Source organism: Ranitomeya imitator, chromosome 2 (assembly GCF_032444005.1).
Source record: "Ranitomeya imitator isolate aRanImi1 chromosome 2, aRanImi1.pri, whole genome shotgun sequence".
In the NCBI taxonomy this organism is placed as follows: Eukaryota; Metazoa; Chordata; class Amphibia; order Anura; family Dendrobatidae; genus Ranitomeya; species Ranitomeya imitator.
In genome coordinates, this window is record NC_091283.1 from 230,293,624 (window position 1) to 230,305,998 (window position 12,375).

The 12,375-nt window shown below is 48.8% G+C and overlaps 1 protein-coding gene across 2 annotated transcripts in view; it reads left to right on the forward strand.

Annotated features, from left to right (window-relative positions):
• The window catches only part of ARSG (arylsulfatase G), a 55,944-nt gene that overhangs the window by 42,193 nt on the left and 1,376 nt on the right, over window positions 1-12,375 (forward strand). For both annotated transcript variants that reach the window (XM_069748687.1, XM_069748688.1), the window contains 3 exons: window positions 4,371-4,479; window positions 5,146-5,266; window positions 5,747-5,837. In XM_069748687.1, coding sequence (XP_069604788.1) covers window positions 4,371-4,479; window positions 5,146-5,266; window positions 5,747-5,837 — 321 coding nt within the window. The remainder of the gene's footprint in view (window positions 1-4,370; window positions 4,480-5,145; window positions 5,267-5,746; window positions 5,838-12,375) is intronic.

A 12,375-nucleotide genomic window follows, 5' to 3' on the forward strand; every position in this document is an offset into this window, starting at 1 on the left:
CAACCTATTAATAACGCCCCTTGTATTAAGAGGTGGGCTGCCCAGCACTATAATATGCAGAACACAGTGACAGATGCCTCAGAAAAACCTAGCCAACATAAAGAGGCCTGGCCACATCCTGCAGAAAAGGATATGATAAGTGGTCCTGTGGCACGTATGTTTGTTACTCCTGATGAACCTCATATACTTTCAGAGGGGAAACGCGTCGAGTTAGTTGTGCAAAGGACATGCCTATCAGTGATATTTGTGAAAGGGGTATTCAGAGTTGGTCCTAGGGTTATTATTGCAAGAACATATGCAGGTGTTAAAAACATTGTTATCATCTATTTTGAGTAAGGTTGTTTACTATATGGTTCATGATTCAACTGGTACTTTGTTTCTGTTGTATAGATGATTTGTGAATGATTGGTATATGAAGGTAACCCATTTACATATATATATAGGACACCCTGATATTCCTTTCTATAAGCACTTTAAAGCACTTATGCACCTTGCCTTAGAATTTCTCTGCCTATCTAGGGATATAAGAGGTTATCAGCCGCCGAGGAGTGGGGGCACCAATCACGTATGACTAGGGTGCCAACCCCCGCTGATAGGCAGGGACAGATAAGGGACAGCCCCATAGTATCAGGATGTCCCAAAATAATCTCTGAAAAATAAAAATAAAAAACAATAAAGAGATAGCGCGTCGAGTGTGTATGAGCAAATATTCATCCCACCCTAAAAGGGCCTGATAGGGGTAGCAGGGTGAGCCGACGTGGAGCCGGGGCGCCATTTGCGCAGGAGGTAGGGTGCCAACCTCCGCTGGTAGGCAGGGGCATTGAGCATTAGTGCAGAGTTAGGCACCACCTGGGCCTTTCCTATTGATTGTTGTTGTGTTGGTGATGGTTTTTTTGTAGTACACTAATTGGGGTCATTCTTTTAGAAAGAAATTTATTAAAGGTCAAGTTTTAATCATTTTTAAAAAAATTGGGTCTTTTCTGTGAACATTTTGCTTAATATATTCCCAAGCCTATATCTTCTGTTTCTGTGAATATCAGTGAGACTGGCGTCCTATGTGAGTTATATCAATGTGCATTTTTTCTGCTAGGAAGCCAAACCCTGCAATGTTTGGTTGGGGTGGCTGTTTTTATCAAGTAGTCTGCACCTGTGCCGCTCCTAGCCTTTATCAGTGGAGGCCTGCTGCATCCTGCTAAGTGTGCATTTGTCATCAGACAGGGTTTTGGGAAGGCCGTATCTCATGGTATGTATTTTTTCTGAATTTTTTCTATGTTAGCTGTTTTTCAATTCCTCAAGAGCAAACTGCTCCAGTTGTCTCCTGTCTGAAGGTTGCCTTTTCCAGGCGGCATGTTTCAGCTCTTTCCACAGATACTCAATAGTATTTAGGTCAGGGCTCATAGAAGGCCACTTCAGAATAGTCTAATGTTTTCCTCTTAGCCATTCTTGGGTGTTTTTAGCTGTGTGGTTTGGGTCATTATCCTGTTGCAAGACCCATGACCTGCGAGTGAGACCAAGCTTTCTGACACTGGGCAGCAAATTTATCTCTAGAATCCTTCGATAGTCTTGAGATTTCATTGTACCCTGCACAGATTCTAGACATCCTGTGCCAGATGCAGCAAAGCAGCCCAAGAACATAACAGAGCCTCCTCCATGTTTCACAGTAGGGACAGTGTTCTTTACTTGATATGCTTCATTTTTCCGTCTGTGAACATAGAACTGATGTGCCTTGCTAAAAAGTTCAATTTTTGTCGCATGTGTTCACAGGACACTTTCCCAGAAGCTTTGTGGCTTGTTGGCATGTAATTTGGCAAATTCCAGTCTGGCTTTTTTATGATTTTTTTTTTCAACAATGGTGTCCTCCTTGGTCGTCTCCCATGAAGTCCACTGTGGCTCATACAACGACGGATGGTGCGATCTGACACTGATGTTCCTTGAGCTTGAAGTTCACCTTTAATCTGTTTAGAAGTTTTTCTGGCTCTTTTGTTACCATTCATATTATCCGTCTCTTTGATTTGCCATCAATGTTCCTCCTGCGGCCACGTCCAGGGAGGTTGGCTACAGTCCATGAATCTTACATCTCTGAATAATATGTGCAGCTGTAGTCACCGGAACATCAAGCTGCTTGGAGATGGTCTTATAACTTTTACCTTTCACATGTTTAACTATAATTTTCTTTCTAATCTCCTGAGACAACTCTTTCCTTCGCTTCCTCTGGTCCATGTTGAGAGTGATACTCACCATGTCACCAAACAGCACAGTGAGGATCTGTAGCCCCATATACAGGCCACTCACTGATTCCAGGATTGTAGACCCCTGTGATGCCAGTTAGTGGACACACCGCGATCTAACATGTCACCACACAGCACAGTGAGGATCTGTAGCCCCATATACCGGCCACTCACTGACTCCAGGATTGTAGACCCCTGTGATGAGGGGACACACCGCGATCTAACATGTCACCACACAGCACAGTGATATCTGTAGCCCTATATACCGGCCACACACTGACTCCAGGACTGTAGACCCCTGTGATGCCAGTTAGTGGACACACCGCGATCTAACATGTCACCACACAGCACAGTGAGGATCTGTAGCCCCATATACAGGCCACTCACTGATTCCAAGATTGTAGACACCTGTGATGCCAGTTAGTGGACACACCGCGATCTAACATGTCCCTTTTGTCACATTATTTTCAGGGGTAATGTCATTTCTGTCCAGGCCTAATTTTTTGTTACATTTTGTGGAAGCATGGTGGAAAAGCAATGTCTGACTTTCATTTGTTCATTTTCATAGATCTTTTATTACTTTTGTCAGGTTCAAGTTATTTTTGTGACCAATGTGGGTTTTTCTGTCATTAAACGAGGGGGACCAACAATTTTGACCACGTGTGTATTTATTATATATGTATTTATGTATATGTGTGTGTTTTGCCTAAAATCCAAAGAAATGTGTCATCTGTAACTTTAGGCCTTTTAGAGAACATTTCATCCTCAACTTGCTTAACTGTTCACCATAACAGTAATTTTGACCAGGGGCGCCCAAACTTTTACATGCCACTGTAGTTGTTTTTTCCTTAGCTGCAAGGTCTGCTTCACCCAGAATCTTTGTAACGTGTCAATACGCATTTGGCAGATTCCAGTCTGACTTTTTACTGATTTGTTCTTAGCACTGGTTTCATCCTCGGGTGTCTTCCATGATGGCCAAGACATCAGACGGCTCCACCGGACACTGAAGGACCACAGAGTTCTTCTGTAATCTCTTTGGAAGTTGTTCTGGGCTCTGTGGTTCTTATTCATATTATCTGTCTCTCCAATTTGTCATTGATTTCCCTCTTGCGGCCATGTCTAGGGAACTGGTCTACAGCCTCATAGCCCTTACACCTGTAGTAACAGGACATTCTGGCTGTGTGGAGACATCTTGTAACCTTTACCTTTGACATGTTTGTCTATAACGATCTTTCTAGTCTCCTGACCACTTTCTTCTCTGCTTTCTTTGGTCCTTGTTCAGTTCAGTGCACACCATGACACCAAACAGCACTCACTACTTTTCCTCGACAAACCAACCTCTCTGGTAGAACTGAACCTAATAATAAAACATGCCTTGCCTAGGGTAAAAGTCTACAAATTTGAAGGGCAGGTAGATTCAAGCACCAACTAAAGGGAGCCATAGGCCATTAGCCGATTTGTGCATTAAGCCTTCCTTTTATGAATGTAATCTAGCGGTAATGCAGTGACAGTCGTCCGCTGTTCGCATATATTCTGTATTGGGTTTGTGTAGTGTGCAGTCGTAGCAGCTTGCACCTGTTCACACTTGCTTTGTTCTGTTCGGAGGTGTTGGCCTTTTTTTTGCAGTATACTGTTGGAGGTGGTGAGGGCCTCCATATCTGACTGACCTCCTCCCATCAGACTAGGACTGATTTTAATTAATGCTGGACCCCATGTGTTCTTTACACTTGTAGGATTTTACCCGAGGAGAGGCTTGTCTGTAGGATAAATATTAGATTTAGGGCCTACCAGACAGCGGTTACTTTGTCGGGGCTGGTGGGCTCTCTCTGATAAGACCCTATATGGCAGTAATACCGTTTACGTTCCATATACTCCCGATTGCACACAAGTTAGCGTTGACGGAGGCCGCTGTCTCCTTGTTTGTGTCCATTTATACATCTGTTCCCTAGAGGAAGACAATGGAGGGTCTTCTGCTCACTGCCTCTTCCTAAATTCGGCATCACTCCATAATCTGGCATTACTGTGATGCTATACAGAGTGGAGCACCCTAGTATTTGCCGTGTATACACGATGTGGTCCATGCGGTCTCTTGTACAGCGCCAGAACACAATGACCACATATGTCCATCTTGTCTCTATCCAGGTGGAAGTTCAGCAAAGCAAACAACATGGGAAGGGGGTCACCGGGTGCCTGCCTTGGTCTACTGGCCTGGCCATATTCCACCAAACTGCACAAGTTCTGCGTTATTAAGGTAAGTGGCCATGTGTGGGGCCCACTGACGCTTCCCTGTGCACTGTAGTTGTTTAGAGTAAAGCTTGGGTGGATAGTACTTGTTGCCTGCCATGAATTAGTTGGTAGCATAGGGTAGAAGTTCTATATATAGTGCTTGGGATCGAGGACATGCTATTTAATGTGGCTTGAAGGATGAGTATTGAGTCTTGGGCCCAGGAGGGTCTCCGGGCAGGTGATCTGTCAGTACATCAGATCTAGATTTCTTGATGAGTTGGAGGATGAACTTTGCACCAGCTGAGGCCAAGTCAATATTAACCCACGTTATCACATTAATGACTCCCTGTGACCTGTGGTTTATTAGCCCAGAGAGCACCGATAAGAGGTGGTTGGAGAAACGTCAGCGCCTCCTCCACTGGTTGGGGAGGGTTTAAGAGCCTGTCACTTCAGGGCAATGTTATATGATCCTAGTGCTGTAGATATGCCCGTGGCTCAGCTCTTTCTGCTGCCACGTCTCAGTTTTGTCTGTGGCGTTAAGTTTGTGATGCAATCCCTTCTCCTCCAGCTTTTATATGTTCCAGTTGCCAGAGTGACCCAGAAATGGGCAACCCCTGGCCATCAGATGAAAAACAGGTCTGGGTCTGACAATTAATGCTTTTCTATGGTTTTTCTTTCCGCTCCTCCACAGTACGCTGGACATATTCCCTACATTAGTGACCCTGGCACATGGTGTGCTACCCGCCAATCGACGATTTGATGGAAAAGATGTATCTGAGATCTTGGTTGGGGCCACACAGGACACACAGAGGGTGAGTGGCAACACGTGTCCTGCTAAACTCCGAGCCTTACCCAGGACAGGTGAGAGATCCTGGCAGAAACGGATAGATCTGTTTCCAACCTGCCAGCAAGAACATCTCGTGTCTTATGGAAAATGCTTCACGGTGGAGTCTGTTCCGGATGATTTCCCTTGCTGCGGCTGCTTCTACGTAGAGGTCCTCACAGATCCCTGGCTCCGGCCGGCATGTTGTATCGTATGCTCTAGAGTCCTTCCTCTATATAGCAGACAATGGCGTTCAAGCTACCGCCCTCTGACTCTGCAGTAGATGTCATGAGGAACAGCAATCTCTAGCCGTCAGTTTCTTGTGATAAGTTCCCTTTTATGGGTCAGGGGACATATTTAGTACACCTTGTTCCAGGTCATATCATGGTGGACCAGACTTGGCATCTACACCAGTCTGACTCTCTGGAGACCTTTATGTTAGAAACTAAATTATCCGTTCCCTCTTTAGATCATGTATCATCCCAACAGTGGAGCTGCAGGAAGAATCGGGGACGTAGAAGCCGTAAGACTGGGACACTACAAGGCCTTTTATACTACAGGTGCATGACTGCAATAGAAAATCTTACCCTCCAACAAGCATGCCCCTGCATTCCCTTCCACGTGTCTCTGTGCCTACTCATGTCACCTACCCAGTAGTATCCAGTGCATGTTTCCTGCCACTGGTTTATTCACAGCTGTGGGTGAAAGCACAGGACGCTGGGCGCTGTCCATTTCCTCGACACACAGTATGAAGTATTATTACATCAGGCCAGGATAAAATAGGACTGGAGGTCTTGTAGCCATGAATCTGGACCCCAACGTCTACTATTAGGGTGCACAAGCTTTTCGGCCTCCTACTTCATTATCCTCCCACGCTAGCAATGCCCTTTGCTGAACTGGCCTCCCCAACTGCCCACTGCTCATCTCTTTACTGCCCTCCATCTAGACGACCCTGATCTCTTCCACACCCCCACAGTCTCCACTGTCGTCTCCCATCCAGACCGCCAACTCTCTGCCCTCCTCCAGACAACTCTAATCACTTTGACCGCTACTACCCTTCTCAAGACCGCCCACTTTCCACTGCTTTCCTTCAGATAACCCTCGTTGATTCCACTCTCCACTGTCGTCCTCCTCCAGGCCGCCCACTCTCCACTGTCGTCCTTTTCCTCCAGGCTGCCCACTCTCCATTGTCGTCTTTCTCCTCCAGGCAGCCCACTCTCCACTTTCGTCCTTCTCCTCCAGGCCGCCCACTTTCCATTGTCGTCCTTCTCCTCCAGGCCGCCCACTCTCCACTGTCATCCTTCTGCTCCAGGCCGCTCACTCTCCACTGTCGTCCTTCTCCTCCAGGCTGCCCACTCTCCATTGTCGTCCTCCTCCAGGCTGCCCATTCTCAACTGTGGTCGTCGTCGTCCTCCGGGCTGCCCACTCTCCACTGTGGTCGTCGTTCTCCTCCAGGTGGCTTACTCTCCACTGTGGTCGTCGTTCTCCTCCTGGCGGCTTACTCTCCACTGTGGTCGTCGTTCTCCTCCAGGCGGCTTACTCTCCACTGTGGTTGTTCTCCTCCTCCACGCCGCCTCACTCTCCACTGTCATCCTTTTCTAGGCCGCCCACTCTCCACTGCCCTCTTCCAGACCCCTACTGCCCTCCTCCCGACCATCGACTCCACTTTCCTTCACCAGACCCCCACCGCTATAGTGTGTTAATTCTAAACTTCACTATCAAAGTACCCTCAGGACTAATGGGAGTATAGCTAGGAGAGTCTCCCTTATAAATATAACAACCTTTAATTGATCTGTCTTAAAATGATTACTTCAGACACAACATAGAAATAAGAGTGACACAAATTACAATAAACATATACATAAAGTGCCAGTGCTCATCCATAAGAAGAATGTTGTTCGTAGCAGGTTCACATAAAACAGGAGCAATAAATGTGTATATGGGGGGATTTTTTCTCTTATTCCCTGTTGTACCCCTGTATTGCTCCTGTCCTCACAAGGACAGTCCCCGAGTGTAGGCTGCTACAGGTCACCCACTATCCATGTAAACAAGTTAATTTTCCTATGCGTTTCCTCCCCAATAAAGGGGATTCATCAGGGGTGCAACAATAGAGAATTATTAGTAGGAAAAAAGTGTATGCATGGACCCTGCAGTGGGAGGAGACCAGTGTCTCAGGTGTGACCATTCTTGTCACAACCCATTGGAGGTAAATGGTACAAATGAGCCCTGTAAATTGGCTCCTTTAAATGGGGGCTGTCCGGAAGATAATTATTTTTCCATTATACTGTGGGACCAAGTCCTGCTTGCAGCCCCTAGCACTGCTGCAGCCCCCTCTTTCTCCCTCTGAATTTCTACTCCCCTCTCCCCCCCAACTAAATGGTCATTCTGGAATGTGAGTTTTACGACTTTGCCAGCTAGCAGAGCTAAGTGTGTTTTCCCACCAAGAATCTTTTTTTCCAGAGCTGAATACTCAAAATCCAATTTAATAACCCACAGTAATCCTACAAGTTTGAAAATTAGATTTCCAGGATCTGGGCAACTGGGGCTACGCATGGCAGCGTTTTGCGGCATTTAGGGCCATCGGAAACCTGTGAAATCATTTTCTGCCCACCAGTAAATCACAGACAGTGTTTGGACTCTAAAGAACGGTAAAATCACAGGGGAAAAAAATAATGCCAATATCGTTGGCCTGTGAGCTTCCAGGGCAAAGATATGGAGAAAAGAAGTTTTTGATAACTTTCCAAAATAGGTGCACCTCCCAGAAAACAACCCACATGTGGGAGTCCCTAAGTTTATGGCCTTTTTGGGAGGCATTGAGAACCAGAGAGACAGCAGCTAACACCATGCTGGGGGTGCTGAATGATCTCTTTAGGAACTCTCCTCACCTTTATTGAAATGTCATACCTGTGACTGAGATTTAGTAAGTTTCGTACCTTTATCCCATTTATTTTATAACATTACAAAAAAGAGACAAAATACAAATATGTACAATCTTTTGTAATTTTTGTAAACACTGCTGATTCTTTCTGGAGTAAACTCATAAATTTGCTATCTTCATTCTTTTGCTCTATGAACGATCCGACATGTACTCTGTGAAAATTCATGCTACCTGGGGTTGGTTTCTCACTCGATATATGCTTGGTAACAGACCGGGCTTCTGTCTAACGAGGAACTGGTGGCAGCATACCGTTCTGGTGTTATTGGGGGATGCTGACGGACAGAGGTTTATAGGTGTATCCCCGGCCTGGGACTGGTGATATATATACCGCCCTCACTGCAGAGTGCCCTAATAAACAGTACGGGACAGGGCAGCCTCTCCGGCGACTACTTATCCAAGGTGCTGTTCCCTGACTGATCTGAGTAAGGAGGGGCCAGTGAGCTTTGACTGTGTAATCTGTGATGGAGCGTCACAGATTGGTGATGGCGGGGGTGATCTCCATATCCCCCGGTTCACTTGAGAGGGGTTTTCGTGACATAGGCACGCACAGCTTCGCTTCTCCTTGGCATGTGACCTCATCTCCTACTTTCTGGTCAGCCATGGAAACACCGGGTGACTTCATGTTTGCTCAGAGCTCCGGGGGCGGCATCACAAGCCTATGCAGACGAGGCGTGGTATCAAGCAGTCCACCGCGTGGAATGCAGGTCGCTTGGAGGTGCCTGCCTGCACCAAACTGGCTACGTCTCTTCCGATTGCGGCCTCCGCACGATACTCGCGTCTCCATGGTAATATAGATTTATCTGCTTGTTCGCGGTCATTGGATGGCTCCAATGAAGTATATCCAGCTTTACATAAGGGGTGTTCCCAACAATCAGTGTGGAGGTTACCTTATTCATCTGAGTCAACAGATTAATTATAGGTCTGTGATGACCTAAGGTATATCGTGGAGAATATGGCTACTAAGCACGCTCCTTCATTCAATCCCCTGTGTATTTTAGATTCCAAACCCCCATTATGGCATTATGGGACAGCCACTTGGGATGATGCACAGGGAATGTAAATAATTGATCTCTGGACGTTATATACCCAACTATTTAATATTGAGAGATTTTTGGTACAACTACTAGATGGGCACCCTACTTCTCCAATTTTTATCTTCTCCTTCAAATGGGAACAGAGGAAAAAGGAATACAAAAAAGAAAACCTATTTTATGCACTTAGTCACCTTATGTAGCATGAATGTATATAGGTCCACTGACCCTGGGCAGCAGATGGGAGTCACTCTCCGGAATTGAGTGGGGTATTGTTGACTCAGATCAATAAGGTAACCACCACACTGATGGTTGGAACAACCCTTATGTAAAGCTGGATATACGTCATTGGAGCGGTCCAAGCAGAGAAATCTATATTATCATGGAGACATGAGTACCGTGCTGAGGCCACAACCGGAAGTGACGCAACCGGTGGACTGCATGATCTCGTGCCTCGTCTGCATAGGCTTGTGACGCCGCCACAGAGCTCCGAGCAACTATGGAGTCAACCGGTGTTTCCATGGCTGACCGGAAAGTAGATGAGGTCACACGCCGAGGAGAAGCAAGGCTGTGCGTGCCCCTATTTAAAGGAGCCCATCTACAGGGCTTATTTGTACCATTTACCTCCGATGTGCTGTGACACTGGTCTCCTCCCACTGCAGGGTCCATGCATACAATTCCCCACTTAATTCTCTATTGTTGCTCCCCTGATGAATCCCCTCCATTGGGGAGGAAATGCGTAGGGAGATTAACTTGTTTACATGGATAGTGGACTGTCCTTGTGAGGACAGGGGCACAACAAGGAATAAGAAAAAATCCCCCCTATATACACATTTATTGCTCCTGTTTCATGGGAACCTGCTACGGACAACATTCTTCTTATGGGTGACACCAAACCGTTTTTAATGAGCACTAGCACTTTATGTATATGTTTATTGTAATTTGTGTCACTCTTACTTCTATGTTGTCTGGAGTAATCATTTTAAGACAGATCAATTAAAGGTTGTTTTATCTCCTAGCTATACTCCCCTCTAGACTGCTCCTTCTCCACTGTCCTCCACCAGCCCACCGACTATCCACTGCTCTCCAGACAACCCTGCTTTCTTGCGGACCCCCACTTTCCACTGGGGTCATCCTTCGTGCAGCCCCCTCTCCACTGTGGTCGTCCTCCTCCGGGCCGCCCACTCTCCAGTGTGGTCGTCCTCCTCTGGGCCGCCCACTCTCCAGTGTGGTTGTCCTCCTCCAGGCCGCCCACTCTACAATGTCATCATCCTCCTCCAGGCCACCCACTCTCATCTGTCGTCCTCCTCCAGGCCATCCACTCTCCACAGTCGTCCTCCTCCATGCCACCTACTCTCTACCGTCATTGTCCTCCTCCTCCAGGCCGCCCACTCTCTACTGTCGTCGTCCTCCTCCTCCTCCAGACCGCTCACTCTGTTGTCTTCCTCCTCCTCCAGGCCGCCCACTCTCTACTGTCGTCGTCATCCTCCTCCTCCAGACCGCTCACTCTGTTGTCCTCCTCCTCCTCCAGGCTGCCCACTCTCCACCGTCATCCTCCTCCAGACCGCCCACTCTCCACCGTCGTCCTCCACCAGCCCGACTATCCACTGCTCTCCAGACAACCCTGCTTTCTTGCGGACCCCCACTTTCCACTGGGGTCATCCTTCGTGCAGCCCCCTCCACTGTGGTCGTCCTCCGGGCCGCTCACTCTCCAGTGTGGTCGTCCTCCTCCGGGCCGCCCACTCTCCAGTGTGGTCGTCCTCCTCCGGACCGCCCACTCTCCACTGTCATCTTCCTCCTCCAGGCCGCCCACTCTCCAGTGTGGTCGTCCTCCTCGGGCCCGCCCACTCTCCAGTGTGGTCATCCTCCTCCGGGCCGCTCACTCTCCAGTGTGGTCGTCCTCCTCCAGGCCGCCCACTCTCCACTGTCATCTTCCTCCTCCTGACCGCCCTCTCTCCACTGTCGTCGTCATCCTCCTCCAGGCCGCCCTCTCTACTATCGTTGTCATCCTCCTCCAGGCTGCCCACTCTCAACTGTCGTTTTCCTCCTCCAGGCCTCCCACTCTCAACTGTCGTCGTCCTCCAGGCTGCCCAGTCTACTTTTGTTGTCCTCATCCTCCAGGCCGCCCACTCTCCACCGTCGTCTTCCTCCAGGCTGCCCACTCTCCACTGTCGTCCTCCGCCTCCAGGCCGCTCACTCTCCACCGTCCTTCTCCTCCAGGCCGCCCACTCTCAACTGTCGTTTTCCTCCTCTAGGCCTCCCACTCTCAACTGTCGTCATCCTCCAGGCTGCCCAATCTACTTTTGTCGTCCTCATCCTCCAGGCCGCCCACTCTCCACCGTCTTCTTCCTCCAGGCTGCCCACTCTCCACTGTCGTCCTCCAGGCAGCCCACTCTCCACCGTCATCCTCCTCCAGGCCGCCCACTCTCAACTGTCCTCCTCCTAAAGGCAGCCCACTCTCTACTGTCATTGTCATCCTCTAGGCCGCCCACTCTTTGTCGTCGTCCTCCTCCTCCAGGCCGCCCACTCTCCACTGTCATCTTCCTCCTCCAGGCCATCCACTCTCCACCATCGTCCTCCTCCAGGCCGCCCACTCTCAACTGTCGTCGTCCTCATCCTCCAGGCCGCCCACTCTCTACTGTCGTCGTCCTCCTCCAGGCCGTCCACTCTCCACTATCATCATCCTCCTCCTGACCGCCCTCTCTCCACTGTCGTCGTCATCCTCCTCCTCCAGGCCGCCCTCTCTACTGTCGTTGTCATCGTCCTCCAGGCTGCCCACTCTCAACTGTCGTTTTCCTCCTCCAGGCCTCCCACTCTCAACTGTCGTCGTCCTCCAGGCTGCCCAGTCTACTTTTGTCGTCCTCATCCTCCAGGCCGCCCACTCTCTACTGTCATCGTCGCCCTCCTCCTCCAGGCAGTCTACTCTCTACTGTCGTCATCCTTCTCCAGGCCGCCCTCTCTCTACTGTCGTCGTCCTCCTCCTCCAGGTCACCCATTCTCCACTGGTATCGTCCTCCTCCTCCAGGCTGCCCACTCTCCACTGCCCTCCTCCAGATTACCCTGCTCACTCTCCACTATCGTCCACCCGACCACTGACTATCCACTGCTTTTTTCAGGCTGTCTATTCTC